This window comes from Lagenorhynchus albirostris, chromosome 15, assembly GCF_949774975.1.
Source record: "Lagenorhynchus albirostris chromosome 15, mLagAlb1.1, whole genome shotgun sequence".
In the NCBI taxonomy this organism is placed as follows: Eukaryota; Metazoa; Chordata; class Mammalia; order Artiodactyla; family Delphinidae; genus Lagenorhynchus; species Lagenorhynchus albirostris.
In genome coordinates, this window is record NC_083109.1 from 45,840,621 (window position 1) to 45,854,631 (window position 14,011).

The 14,011-nt window shown below is 47.8% G+C and overlaps 1 protein-coding gene and 1 long non-coding RNA gene across 4 annotated transcripts in view; one reads left to right on the plus strand and one right to left on the minus strand.

Moving 5' to 3' along the window:
- The window catches only part of LOC132506534 (uncharacterized), a 28,385-nt gene extending 22,572 nt beyond the window's left edge, over positions 1–5,813 (plus strand). Inside the window, exon 5 of the long non-coding RNA XR_009535866.1 lies at positions 4,447–5,813. This is a non-coding gene — a long non-coding RNA (uncharacterized LOC132506534). The remainder of the gene's footprint in view (positions 1–4,446) is intronic.
- A 97-nt stretch (positions 5,814–5,910) lies between these two features.
- Positions 5,911–14,011, minus strand: part of KIZ (kizuna centrosomal protein) — a 113,670-nt gene continuing 105,569 nt past the window's right edge. For all 3 annotated transcript variants that reach the window (XM_060123021.1, XM_060123019.1, XM_060123017.1), the window contains 2 exons: positions 7,758–7,801; positions 5,911–6,059 (listed from right to left, as the gene is read on the minus strand). In XM_060123021.1, coding sequence (XP_059979004.1) covers positions 7,779–7,801 — 23 coding nt within the window. In that variant the 3' untranslated portion in view covers positions 5,911–6,059; positions 7,758–7,778. The remainder of the gene's footprint in view (positions 6,060–7,757; positions 7,802–14,011) is intronic.

Consider the following 14,011-nt stretch of genomic DNA (forward strand, 5'->3'; position numbering starts at 1 on the left):
CAAGAGATTTTTTTTTTTTTTTTTTTTTTTTTTGCGGTACGCGGGCCTCTCACTGCTGTGGCCTCTCCCGTCGCGGAGCACAGGCTCCGGACGCGCAGGCTCAGCGGCCATGGCTCACGGGCCCAGCCGCTCCGCGGCATGTGGGATCCTCCCGGACCGGGGCACGAACCCGCGTCCCCTGCATCGGCAGGCGGACTCTCAACCACTGCGCCACCAGGGAAGCCCTCCAAGAGATATTTTTTATGCTCATGTTCACAGCAGCCTTATTCACCAAGTATGGCACATACGCACAATGGAATATTATTCAGCCTTAAAAAGAGGGAGTTCTGGCACACGCTACAGCGTGAATGAACCCCAAGGACATTATACTGAATGAACTAAGCCAGTCACAAAAAGGCACACTGCATGATGCCACTTATATGAGGTACTTAGACTAGTCAAAATCACAGAGACAGAAAGTAGAACGGTGGGTGCCAGGGCTGGGGAGAGGGGAGGATAGGGGGTTATTGTGTCATGGGAACGGAGTTTCAGTTTTACAAGATGAAATGAGTTATGGAGATAAATGGTGGTGACAGTTGCACACCATTATGAATGTATTAAATGCCAATGAACTGTACGTTTAAAAAATGGTTAAGATGGGGCTTCCCTGGTGGCGCAGTGGTTGAGAGTCTGCCTGCCGATGCAGGGGACGCGGGTTCGTGCCCCAGTCCGGGAGGATCCCACGTGCCGCGGAGCGGCTGGGCCCGTGAGCCATGGCCGCTGAGCCTGCGCGTCCGGAGCCTCTGCTCCGCAACGGGAGAGGCCACAGCAGTGAGAGGCCCGCGTACCTAAAAAAAAAAAAAAAAAAAAAAAAGGTTAAGATGGTAAATCTTATGTGTATTTCACCACAATAAAAAAATAGAAAGGGGAATTCCCTGGTGGTCCAGTGGTTAGGACTCTGTGCTCTCACTGCCGAGGGCCCGGGTTCGATCCCTGGTTGGGGCACTAAAAATCCCACAAGCGCACACTGTGGCCAGATAAAAGAAAGGAAAAGAAAAATGTACTGGGGAAAGTGGGAGGGCTTCAAACGTACCATTAATGAATGAATGAATGAATGGTGGGAGAATAAGGCAGCGAGGGAAGGAGAAGGGACTTTAATCTAGAGAGAAGGTGCCAGATATTAAGAGATGACAATGGAAGGAGGACTGGGAGCTTCGACCTCAGTCTCAGCAGGGGCGAGGCCGTCTCCCGACCAGGGGAGGGCGAGGCTCGAGGTGCGGGTGTGGGGCGTGCTCCCCTCGGGAACTGACAAAGAGCCACTACAGATGCCCCTATCCACTGAGAGGCAAATCGAAGCAAAATAAATACTTTATGATTGCCATATCACACATTTAATTTTGTGTTTTGCCATGTGGATTGCCAACTGGTCCAGCATCACGCACTGAAAAGTCTGTTATCGCCTCACTGATTTCTCAAACATCTGTCTGTACCCAGCTCTCACGCCTGGGATTTTTTTGCGGCCTCTATCTATTCTGCTCCAAGTTTCTAGCTTTGATCCGGGACCACAGGCCTAAGTACGATTTTTATAATAAATCTTGACATTTGCTATGGGAAGACCTTCTCTTCTTTATCCTTCAGAACTGTCTTGGCCATTTTGGACCTTTAAATTCCTTCCGAGTTTAAGGAGCAGCTGGTCAACTTCCGGAAATGACCTGTCGGGATTTTGATTGAAATAGCATTGACTTTTTGGATAAATCTGGACAGAACTTGTGCTTTTAAGATGGAATCTTCCCATCCATGAACATGTAGTTCTCTGCTGTCAATGGATGTTTAAAATTTTGTCCTTCACTAATTTCTTAAAATTTAAAAGATTTTTGACATGTAATTTTTATTACTGTAAATGGCATCTTTAAAAAATTTATTTTCAGGACTTCCTTGGTGGTTCAGTAGTTAGGACTCCGCGCTTCCATTGCAGGGGGCGCGGATTCGATCCCTGGTCGGGGAGCTAAGATCCCACATGCCGTGTGACATAGCCAAGAAAAAAAATTTTTGTTTTCAAACTGGCTTTCCTGGTGTGTCACCATACTACTGATTTTTGAAGTTGTTCATAAGTTGCTCTTATGTCAAAACTCTCACTGGTTTGAACGCTCTGCTCCAGCGTCTGGATCTTCTTTGGGGACAACCGTATAGCCCGTCAACCACACACACCTGTAGCTTCCCCCTCACTCCCAATCTGCAGCCCCACTTTCTCTCGGGCGCCCCTCCAGCCCTCATCCTTGCTGCACGTGTGTCTTGCATTAGCCTCCCATGAGGACTGTTTCATTTGCACAAGTTCTGTTGTGTCTCTGGGCCTTGTGGGGGTCATTTCTCTCCCTGGAGTCTCCTTGTTCCCCTAGCTCCACCAGGTTTCGTGCAAATGTCACCTCCCACGTGAAAGGTCCCTAACTCAGCCGCAGGAGGAATGGTTTCTTCATTCCTCAGAACTTCGGGGACAAAGGCATCTCCCGTTAGGGACCATGCACGACGTGCTGTGCTTCAGGCTTTGTCACCCTTGTTGGAGTGAGGGCGCCCGAGTTCGGTGACTATGTCAGATCCAGCTCTGTACTCCCAATGACTGGCCCCCTAGAGCCTGGCACACAGGAAGCGTCAGGAAAGGCTTGATCAAGCTGTATCTGAACTTCAGTTGGTAGAGCTGGGATGGTGGTTACCCCAGATCTAGAGTTGTATCCTTAACACTGTGGGTTCCAGGGATTGATTTCATCACATTAACCAACCTCACAGTTTGATTTATAAGTTGGAAGACTAGTGTTAGAAAAATGGATTGTGAAATATATATTGATCTCTGCCCCCGGTTCCTGACATAGAGCTCCTAAAACCCTTGGAATTTCATGGGTAAATGAATCTTTTTTTTTTTTTAATGAGATGACTCGGGTGGCGGGTGGGGAGGGGGTAGTCCTGAAGAGCTTCAGGAGTGGGACTGGTCACTCGAAAAACCAAGCCATGATTAGAAGCTTGGGACTTTCAGCCCCCTGCTCCCCTTGTGTGGAGAGCAGAGAGGGGCTGGAGGTGGAGTTAATAATCCCACCTCGGGCTTCCCTGGTGGCGCAGTGGTTGAGAGTCCGCCTGCCGATGCAGGGGACGCGGGTTCGTGCCCCGGTCCGGGAGGATCCCACATGCCGCGGAGCGGCTGGGCCCGTGAGCCATGGCCGCTGAGCCTGCGCGTCCGGAGCCTGTGCTCCGCAACGGGAGAGGCCACAGCAGTGAGAGGCCCGCGTACCGCAAAAAAAAAAAAAAAAAAAAAAAAAAAAAAAAAAAAAAATCCCACCTCATCATGCCTACCTGATGAAGCCACCATAAAAGCACCAGGGATTCGCAGAGCTTCCGGGTTGCTCAACAAACACATGGCGGTGCCAGGAGGGGGGTGCACCGGCGGGGACAAGGGAGCTCCGTGCCCTTTCCCCAGACCGCACTCTATGCATCTTTCCATCTGGATGTGCCCTAGCCTTCATCATATTCTTTCATCATAAACCGGTAAATGTAAGGAAGGGTTTCAGGAGGTCCTATGAGCCATTCTAGCAAATTATCAAACCCAAGGAGGGGCTGTGAGGACCCCACCTTACAGACCAGTCAGACGAAGGTTTAGGGAATCTGGGACCTGTGATTGGCGTCTGAAGTGGGAGTTAGCCTTATGGGACTGAGCTGTGAACCTGGGGGACCGCACTAACTCCAGTTACTGTCCAAACAGAACTGAATCACAAGACAAGCAGCTGGTGTCAGAGCATGGGTTGAGATGGGGAAAAAACCCCACATCCGGTGTCAGAGGTCTTGTGAGCATGGTAGTTGTCTGAGAGTAAAGGAAAACACAGTTTATCAACTTAGGCTGTGACTTTGCTCTTACCTGGGAAACAAGACAAGCCATGGGCCCAGCGCACAGCCTCCCCAAGAGCTCAACCCCACCAGAGACCCCAAAATAGATGAGGGAGTCATAGGTGAGCAGAGCAGAGCTCCTAGCTCCAGCCGGCCAGCCTTGCCCTCCTATCACTTGTACTATCATTTTCTTTGTATATACTTATTTTTTTAATGTAAATTTTATTTATTTTTGGCTGTGTTGGGTCTTCGTTGCTGCATGTGGGCTTTCTCTAGTGTGGTGCACGGGCTTCTCATTGCGGTGGCTTCTCTTGTTGCAGAGCACAGGCTCTAGGCGCACAGGGTGCAGTAGTTATGGCTCGCGGGCTCTAGAGCATGGGCTCAGTAGTGGTAGCGCACTGGCTTATTTGCTCTACGGCACGTGGGATCTTCCAGGACCAGGGCTCGAACCCATGTCTCCTGCCTTGGCAGGCGGATTCTTAACCACTGCGCCACCAGGAAATCCCCTCTTTGTGTATTTTTTAAAAGTCAATTATCTCCTTTCCCCTAAAATGTATTTGAAAAGGAAAATTTATATCACTTCTTTACATTTTAAACCAGGGTCACCGGAGATAAACAGAAAGTAACTGAAAAGAAAAAAAATGCATTAAAGTTTAGCTGGAAAGTTCTGCCTGCTAACAGCGCTGGGGCCCAGGCCTGCCCTACCTACCACGATTCAGTGTAAGACACGTTAGTGCTGAAGGCCAGCACCAGGCTTCCTTCTGACCACCGTCAGTGGTCACAGCATGTGGTCTCCAGGAGAAGCTGATCAGAGGCAGGACTCTGTATACTCCATCAGCATCACCGGCAATATCTAGTGAGCGTCCTGACTGAAGCGCTTCTTTTGTTTTTTTAGTGGGTATAAATCATTTAAACCTGGTAAGATTTAGAATTAAAATTAGAAATGTTTACAAGAATTTTTACAAGGTTTATATACACAGAAAAAGCTTGGAAGAGTATCGCCCAATGTCACTAATGTTGACTGCTGGACTTGTGTGTGTGTGTGTGTGTGTGGAATAATTTTAGATTTACAGAGAACCTGCAAAGATAATGCAGAGAGTTCTTATGTACCTTTCACCCAGTTTGTTTCCCCTAATGGTACATTCCTCTTATCTCACATTTCTGTGGTGCATTTGTCAGAACTTAGAAACCAACACTGGACATTACTATCAACTAAACTCTAGACTTTATTTGGATTTCACCAAATTTTCCATTAATGTCCTTTTTTCTGGTTCAAGGATCCAACCCAGGGTCCCACCATTTCACTGAGTTGTCACATCCCCTTTGTCTCCTCTGATCTGTGACTGTTCTGTATTTTTATGACCTTGACAAGTGTTTTTCTCTGTTGTTAGTGCTTTGGGTGTCTTATCTAAGAAACCACTGCCTAATTCGAGGTCACAAGGGTTTTTACCCGTGTTTCCTTCTCAGAGTTTGATTGTTCAGCTCTTACACTGAGGTCCTTGACCCATTTTGGGTTACTGTTTGTACACAGTGTGAGGTAGGGATCCAACTGCATTCTTTTGCATGAGGCTGTCCAGTCATCCCAGCATCATCTGTTGAAAATACCATTCTTTCCCCACTGAATGGTCTTGGCACCATTACTGAAAATTAACTGACCATGAATGTGAGAGTTTATTTCTGGATCATCAATTCTAGATTACATATAAATCAATATTTCATGCAGTACCACACCGTCTTAATTACTGCAGCATTTTAGTAAGTTGCAAAACTGCGAAGTGCGAGTCCTCCAACTTTTTCCAAGACTGTTTTGGCTATTCTGGGTCCCCTGAATTTCCATATGAATTTTAGAATTAGCTTGCCAATTTCTACAAAGAAACCACCTGGATTTTGATGGGCATTGTATTCATCACTGTGCTTTTTGATAACACGTAAAAGCAAATATGCCAGTTCATAGTTAGGTCATGAAATGTCACTGGAGTAACAATATGGTCCCAACTTGTCATATTAAACAATTAGAAAACTTAAAGGGACACGTTTATTTTGAACATCACATCTGAACACGGGTTTAGTTTGTTTAAAGACTTTATTTCTAACAGATGTTACAGCTTATGAGTCATAAAAATCATCAAAATCATCGGTGGACGTGTCATGGTTTCTAGGACGTAAGGCAGCTTCGATCTCTGAGTTACTGTCGTCAGACTCGCCCCAGAAGGCTGGAAGAGAAAACCAGACAGCCGCTCAGCATCTCTGCAGTCTGATTAGCTCGGCTTAATCAGCCGTGGCCTGCAAAGAGCCTCCTGGGGGCCCTGCGTGGTGCACCTGAGCGGACAGGCCTGGGGCGCAGGCCAGTGTTGCAGCAACGACTCGCTTCTGCGAGCTCCACGTGCTGCGATGGGAACTCATGGCAGAACACTTGCTCCTCCCTTCTGCCCAACTCTCCACTGTAGGATGGGAATCCGTAACCGGGGTGAACGTGGGGGCAGGGCGGCTGGGTGCTCTACCAGGCCCGCTAACAGCTTGCCTGACTGCTCCTCGCCGTGAGCTCCCTCTGTTCCTCAGCACAGGGACACGGTGGAGGAAGAGCAGTGAGGTCTGCGCTGAGACGAGGGCGTGGGTACACGCAGTTCATTTGGGAGGTGACCCTGGGCAGGATGGGGGGCGGAGAGGGTGTTAACCAGGAGCAGGGCTGGCAGTGGACAGCTGGGGTCAGTCCTGCCGGGGCCTCAGAGAGACCGCAGAACGCTCCTCAGATGGCCCCAAAGCCAGCAAGGAAGTGGGGTTATTTATCCACCAACTCCCACCCTTCAGTGGCTGGGGGTTGTTCTCAACCAGGCGTCGACTCCCTGGAGCTCCTGGCTCCTGTGGCCAGAGAAAATCCCCTGGGTGGAGCCACAAGCTGCCCGACAGGGAGGCTGCAGGCTCGGCCTGGAGTGCCAGGGTGTGGTGGGCCCACCGCCTGTGACACTGACCACCCCTGCGACCCCCGTATCTACAAGGCACAGCCTGCCACCGCCGCGATGACTCCTGAGATGTGACCCCATCTAATCCTCGCACCAACCTGGCGAGGTGAGTACAAACACTTCTGTTTTACCAAGGCTGAGAGGGTAAGTACATGGCCCGATCACGGCGGCAGAGGGTGCTCAAGCCCCAAGTCCCACCGGACCGGCTGGGAACAGGGTTTCAGAGGCAGGAGTAGGGGCGGCCCAAGCTCGGCAGGGGATACGCCACTGCCAGTGTGGAAGGAGGGTGTTGAGGGATACATAGGAGCTCCCTAGGCAGAGGAAAAGGGACAGGAATGTCACAGAGAAGGAAGGGTGTGAGCGAAGGCACAGAGGTACGAGGGCGGAGCACAGGGAAGGCTGGCTGCGGCTGGATCCACCGAGGAGAGGACGCGACCTCCGACCTCGGAGGAACAGGGCTGGGAGCAGGGGCCGGGCCAGACCACAAGGGGACGTTCCAGACTCTACCCTGCAGGTGGCGGGGGTGCTGGCCCTGCTTCCCCAGCAGGCAGACGTCTGGATGAGGATTCAGAAGCCAGGGCTGGGGGAGGGGCGGGGGAGGGCTACCGCAGGAGCCCTCAGGTCAGAGCAGCAGGTACCTGCGGGCAGTGGCAGTGAGGACGGAGACAGAGGTGAGGACGTTTCATGTGGAAGACATGGCAGTGGGGGGGCGCGGGGGGGGAGGCCAGGATCCTCTGCAAAGTCATACCTGCAGATTAAAGCGCTGGGCACCACGGACCCTGGCACCCGTGTTTTCAGAAGCCCCCAGTCCTCCCCCAGGAGAGCTGCAGGGCCCGTGGGCACAGGCAGGCGCCTCCGCCCGCCCCCAAGCGTGCCTGACACCACACGTCACAAACCACCCTTTTAGCTAAAACACAAAATGAGAGTCTGGTCTCTGGTTATTTCTCTTACCTTTAGACTTTAAATTGGTAGCTAGTTTCTTTTTGTTTTCATGCCTGGAAAATAAAGAAAGAACCTAAGTCCTGAAAAAATAAAGACAATCAGACTAATAGTTTTACAAGGAGCGCATTAGGGAAGAAGCACACATTACTCACTGGGAGGCCAGAAGGTTTACATTTACTCCCCAAGATTTTTTTTTTAACATCTTTATTGGAGTATAATTGCTTTACAACGGTGTGTTAGTTTCTGCTTTATAACAAAGTGAATCAGTTATACATATACATATGTTCCCATATCTCTTCCCTCTTGCATCTCCCTCCCTCCCACCCTCCCTATCCCACCCCTCTAGGTGGTCACAAAGCACGGAGCTGATCTCCCTGTGCCATGCAGTTTTAAAAGCAAAAAGCCCTGCGGATGCTCTGGTGGGAGGGTCCCGGGCGCATTGGGCTGCACGCTGGGCGCTCACTGGGGAGGCCGCCAGGGCAGGAGGCAGGCCCTGGCAGGCACCGAGCAGGCAAAGCGCAGCACTGCCAGCTAAGCTGAAAGCAGAGGGTCTGAGGAACAGGGAGAAGTCGGCCAGGAGGTTACAACACTTACCTCTGTCAAGCCAGTGATACGATTCTCAACTGCTTAACAAGGAGTTCAAAATAACTGTTTGCTTAATTAAGGGTATTAACTCGTGGTAGAGAAAAACGCAAGAATCCTGTCACCTGTGTTTAGGTTTCTGTGTGTCACACACACGAAAGTGCAAGTGTCCAGGGATGCATCTAACAGCGGGTGACTCGCTTACTAAACCCACTGGACCGAGAAACTGGCTCTGCAGGAGACTGTGTCCATCTGCGTCACCTTCTCCAGAGCTTTCGCAATTGTCATGCGCATGGAAGTCCCCTCTCGGAGCACCATTCCAGTTTCTTATTACACTTAAATTCTTTAAAGTTCATCCTAAATGGTCAATGAGATGTTAAAAAAGAAACAGTCACTTGTGTATGGCTTGACATTTTGATGTTTTTCTCATACTCCCGTTGAAGTTTTCCCTTCCATTTACATTTGCAGATTACTCCGTGAAGGCAGATTCCAGCCTTTAGGTGGGAAGAGCGCTGAGAAAAGACGAGGACACATCGTGCAGAAGCACTGCTGCTCTCTCGGCAGGACCCTGGCCCTCCTGATGCAAGAAACCCTGGGAACACATCTCTGTCACTTTGGCTCAAGTCTGGCTAACCTATGGTTTGAAAATCTGCCTTTTGCCATAGCTGCCATAATTTACATTTTTTTTTCAGTAAAACAAGCTCCATGAAGGCATAATTTTCTAGGCAGTCTGTGCTCTGTCAGTGCTCCCTTTAAACTTGGTGGCTGTTTCTTTGTTTTGATTGAAATATAGTTGATGTACAATATTATATAAGTTACAGGTATACAACATGATGATTCACAATTTTCAAAGGCTATACTCCGTTTACAGTTACTGTAAAATACTGGCTGTACTCCCTGTGTTGAACAATGTATCCGTACCTCTTAATCCCTTCCCCCTGTCTCGCCTACCCCCCAGCCCCCTGCACTGGTAACCACTAGTTTGTTCTGTTTTTGTTTTTTTTTTTAAATTTTTATTGGAGTATAGTTGATTTATAACGTTGTGTTAGTTTCTGCTGTACAGCAAGGTGAATCACTTATACATACACATATACCCATTCTTTTTTAGATTCTTTTCCCATATAGTCATTACATTACAGAGTATTGAGTAGGGTTCCCTGTGCTATACAGTAGGTCCTTATTAGTGTTCTCTGTATCTGTGAGTCTGTTTCTTTTTCTATTACACTCACTAGTTTGTTGTATTTTTTAGGTTCCACATATAAGTGATATCATACAGCATTTGTCTTTCTCCGACTTATTTCACTTAGTGTAATACCCTCTAAGCCCACCCATGTTGTTGCAAATGACAAAATTTCATTCCTTTTTATGGCTGAGGAGTATTCTATTGTGTATATATGTACCACATCTTCTTTAACCATTCATCTGTTAATGGGCACTTAGGTTGCTCCCATACCTTAGCTGTTGTAAAACAGTGCTGCTATGAACACTGGGGTGCATGTGTCTTTTCAAATAGTGTTTTCATTTCTTTCAGATACATACCCCAGAAGTGGAACTGCTGGGTCATATGGTAATTCTATTTTTAGTTTTTTGAGAGACCTCCATACTGTTTTCTACAGTGGCTGCACCAATTTACATTCCCACCAACTGTGTACGGAGGGTTCCCTTTTCTCCTCGCCAATACTTGTTATTCATGGTCTTTTTAATGATGGCCATTCTAACCGGTGTGAGGTGATACCTCATTGTGGTTTTGATTTGCATTTCTCTAATAATTAGCAATGTGGAGCATCTTTCCATGAGCTTGTTGGCCATCTCTATGTCTTCTTCAATAAATTTGAAAAATGTCTATTCAGGTCTTCTGCCCATTTTTTAATCAGGTTGTTTTATTGATACTGAGTTGTATGAGCTGTTTATATATTTTGGATGTTAACTGCTTATCAGTCATATCATTAGCAAATATTTTCTCCCAGTCTGTAGGCTGTCTTTTCATGTTGTCAATGGTTTCCTTTGCTGTACAAAAGCTTTAAGTTTAATTAGGTTCCATTTGTTTATTTTTGCTTTTATTTCCTTTGCTTTAGGAGACAGATCCAAAAAAATATTGCTACGATTTATGTCAAAGTGTGTTCTGCCTGTTTTCCGCTGCAGTTTTATAGTATCCGGTCTTAACATTGAGGTCTTTAATCCATTTTGAGTTTATTTTTGTATATGTTAGAGAATGTTCTAATTTCATTGTTTTACATGTGGTTGTCCAGCTTTTCCAGCACCACTTGTTGAAAAGACTGGTCTTTTCTCCATTGTATATTCTTGCCTCCTTTGCTATAGATTAACTGACCATAAATGTGTGGGTTTATTTCTGGGCTCTCTATTCGGTTCCATTGATCTATGTGTCTGTTTTTATGCCAGTAATGTACTGTTTTGATGACTGTAGCTTTGTAGTTAGGGAGTGTGATTCCTCCAGCTCTGTTCTTCTTTCTCAAGATTGTTTTGGTTATTCGGGGTCTTCTGTGTTCCCATATGAATTTCAAAATTATTTGTTCTATTTCTGTGAAAAATGCCCTTGGTATTTTGATAGGGATTGCACTGAACCTGTAGATTGCCTTGGGTACTATGGTCATTTTAACGATATTAATTCTTCCAATTCATGAACACAGTATAACTTTCCATATGCTTGTACTGTCTTCAATTTCTTTCATCAGTATCTTACAGTTTTCCGAGTACAGGTCTTTTATCTCCTTAGGTAGGTTTATTCCTAGGCATTTTATAATTTTTGATGTAATGGTAAATGGGATTGTTTTCTTAATTTCTTTCTGATAGTTCATTGTTATTGTATAGAAATGCAACACATTTCAGTATATTAATTTTGTATCCTTCAACTTTACTGAATTCATTGATGCGTTCTAGTAGTTTTCTGGTGGCATCTTTAGGGTTTTCTATGTATAGTACTATGTCATCTGCAAAGAGTGACAGTTTTACTTCTTCCTTTCCAATTTGGATTCCTTTTATTTCTTTTTCTTGTCTGATTGCTGTGGCTGGGATTTCCAATACTATGTTGAAAAAAAGTGGCAAGAGTGGGCATCCTTGTCTTGTTCCTGATCTTAGAGGAAACGCTTTCAGCTTTCCTTGGTGAGTGCCTGTTTATCTGATGTGACCAACTAGTGGCCTATGCCATTTCTCCATGAAGAGTGGACAGCCCCACAGCCAGTGCTGACTGTCATGGAGGCCGCCAGTCAGGTGGCTGCTGACAGTATAAACCTGAGTCCACCTTCTGTAAGAGTGCATGCACACCCACACACACACACACAAAACACAATTGTGGGTTGTGTCTACTCTCTATCCAGCTCCCACTTCATGAGGTCACCAGGCTCAGTGCAGGGTGGGTAGGCAGACATAACAATGCTGTAAAGATGCAGAGAGACTAGTTTGCCAGCTGACGTTCAAACAGTAAGAGCCACGTGGGGTTGTGGGGAGACGGCAGGAGCACCGCAAGCAGAAGGCAGGCAGGAGGACTGAGACAACAGGTGGATGATGGGGCGGGTGGTGGTGTGGCTGCAGGATCCCAGAGGAAGCAATGCACTCCCTGGACTCTACTGTGAGAGCTGGAAAGGATTTCCAGGCCAGGCCCAAGGCAAGAGCACAGAGGCAGGCGAGCACATGCCAGGTCCTTACAGCCTGGACCCTGCTCTGAGCTCCATATGCATGTCCCAGGCTCACCTGCTGGCTCCAACTTGGCTGCCTCCAAAGAGTCTCACGGCCAACACATCCATCCACAGCCAAACTCAAGCTCCTCCACCAAACCTGGGCCCTTCTCCTGTCTCAGCTAACAGCACCCCAAGCCTCGAGTCCCTCCCAACCCCTCACCATTCCTCTGCCCTCCCATACCCAATCAGCCCCTAGGTCCTGCCAAGTTTACCTCCCAGCACTTCCAAGTGTCCTCACCCGTCCCCTATGCACTGCCACCGCCTGGTTGACCAAACCAGCATCTCTTGCCTGGACCTTCTAACAGCCTCCTAACTGGTGACACCACATCCACCTTGTCCCCTCCACTCGGCAGCAAGGGTGAGCTTTCGAAACACAAATCTGATCCCTCTGCCTCCTTGCTGAAAACTCTTCAGTGCCTTCCTATTGCTTTTGGCAAAAGAACTAAACCCTGAACAGCGCCTCCAAGGTTGATGCCCAGACTTCGTTGGGCCTCCTGCTGTAGCCTCCCCCACACCCCACCCTCAACCCCCGAGTCCTCACTGAATTTGCTACTTCACAGCCATTTCTGTCACTAACTGACATGTGACTGCCCTTAGGCTGTCAGCTCTACAAGAGCTGCCACTGTACGAGTTTCAGTTCCCGGGGTACCTGGTGCTCTGCACTTAGTAGGTGCTCAGTGATATGTGTAGAAGGAATAGATGAGCCTCACTAAGCATAGGACCTTGCCTAAAGGCACGTGATCAACATTTGATGTTAGATTATTTAATTTGCATGTTTTTACTTCTATCTGAGTTCAGATCAGGTTGTTCAAGTGTCTTCCCAGAAACATGTTTCAGAACTAAACGCATGTGTTCAACCCTGAGGAAGGTGGAAAATGCTTCCAGGTGTTTCCGATGCCATCCTCACCCCTTAGGGGAAGTATTTTTCCCTTTGGGAAATCATCTCTGCTAGTCGATGTGACACTGCAGTGCGAGGCTGATTTTTATTACACATGACTTGTAGGGTCAATATTTCTTTCTCCAGGTCACACCTAACATCTGAAGCTAAGTCAAGGCCAAAGGGGATGGTGTGCGATCTCGGAGTAGACAGAGCCAACTTGTTTAGCTATTATCATAAATGAGAGAGAACCCAAACCAAACGCACTTCTGAAAGCATAAGGATGCGAGAGTAACGGTTATAAGCCACGGGGCATGGTCCCTGTGCTCTATTAGATGTGCTTGGACTCCGACTGCCTGACCTTCCCTGATAGCGTGGACGTCACACCTCCATTGTGTAAGGCAGAGGCAGCGAAGGTGAGCTGTAGAGAGCCAGTGAGTAAGTGGTTCAGGTGTTGTGGTCTCTGTCATAACTACTCTACTCTGCTGCACGAAAACAGCCACAGACAATATGTGAACTAGCGGATGTGGCTTTGTTACAAGCAAACGTCACTCAGAGACACTGCAACTTGAATTTCATATAACTTTCAGGTATCGTGCAGCATTATTCTTCTTTAGATTTTCCCAACCATTAAAAAACATAAAACCTCTCTCAGCCTGCAGGCTTTACAGAACCAGGAAGAGGCCCAGGGCCAGGGCTGCCGAGGCCTTCATGAAGCGCTGCCACCACCTGAAGCCCGGCAGCAAGCCAGGGAGTCCACCCTCCCCGGCCTGCTCGTGGGAGACTCCTGGAATCCAAGAGAGCAGAGTTTTAGTTTTTTCCCTAGAACTTTACAATTAGTCTGGAGGTCCTATTTCCAAACAAACCACTTTCAGGTAAGACACCACAGATAACTGAGACACCACATGCTCTGCTGGTCTCATTCACGGGGCACCGTCTCTGCGCAGTGTCCTGGGAGGGGTGGCACCTCCCCCTCTGCACAGTGACCACCATGTGCCCACCAGTGAGATGCCCCCTGTCAACATTTTGCCACACTGGCTCCGTCACATGTCTTCTCTGTCTGTCCATCAAACCATCTCAGTTTTCGATGCTGTTTATAAATTCCCTTG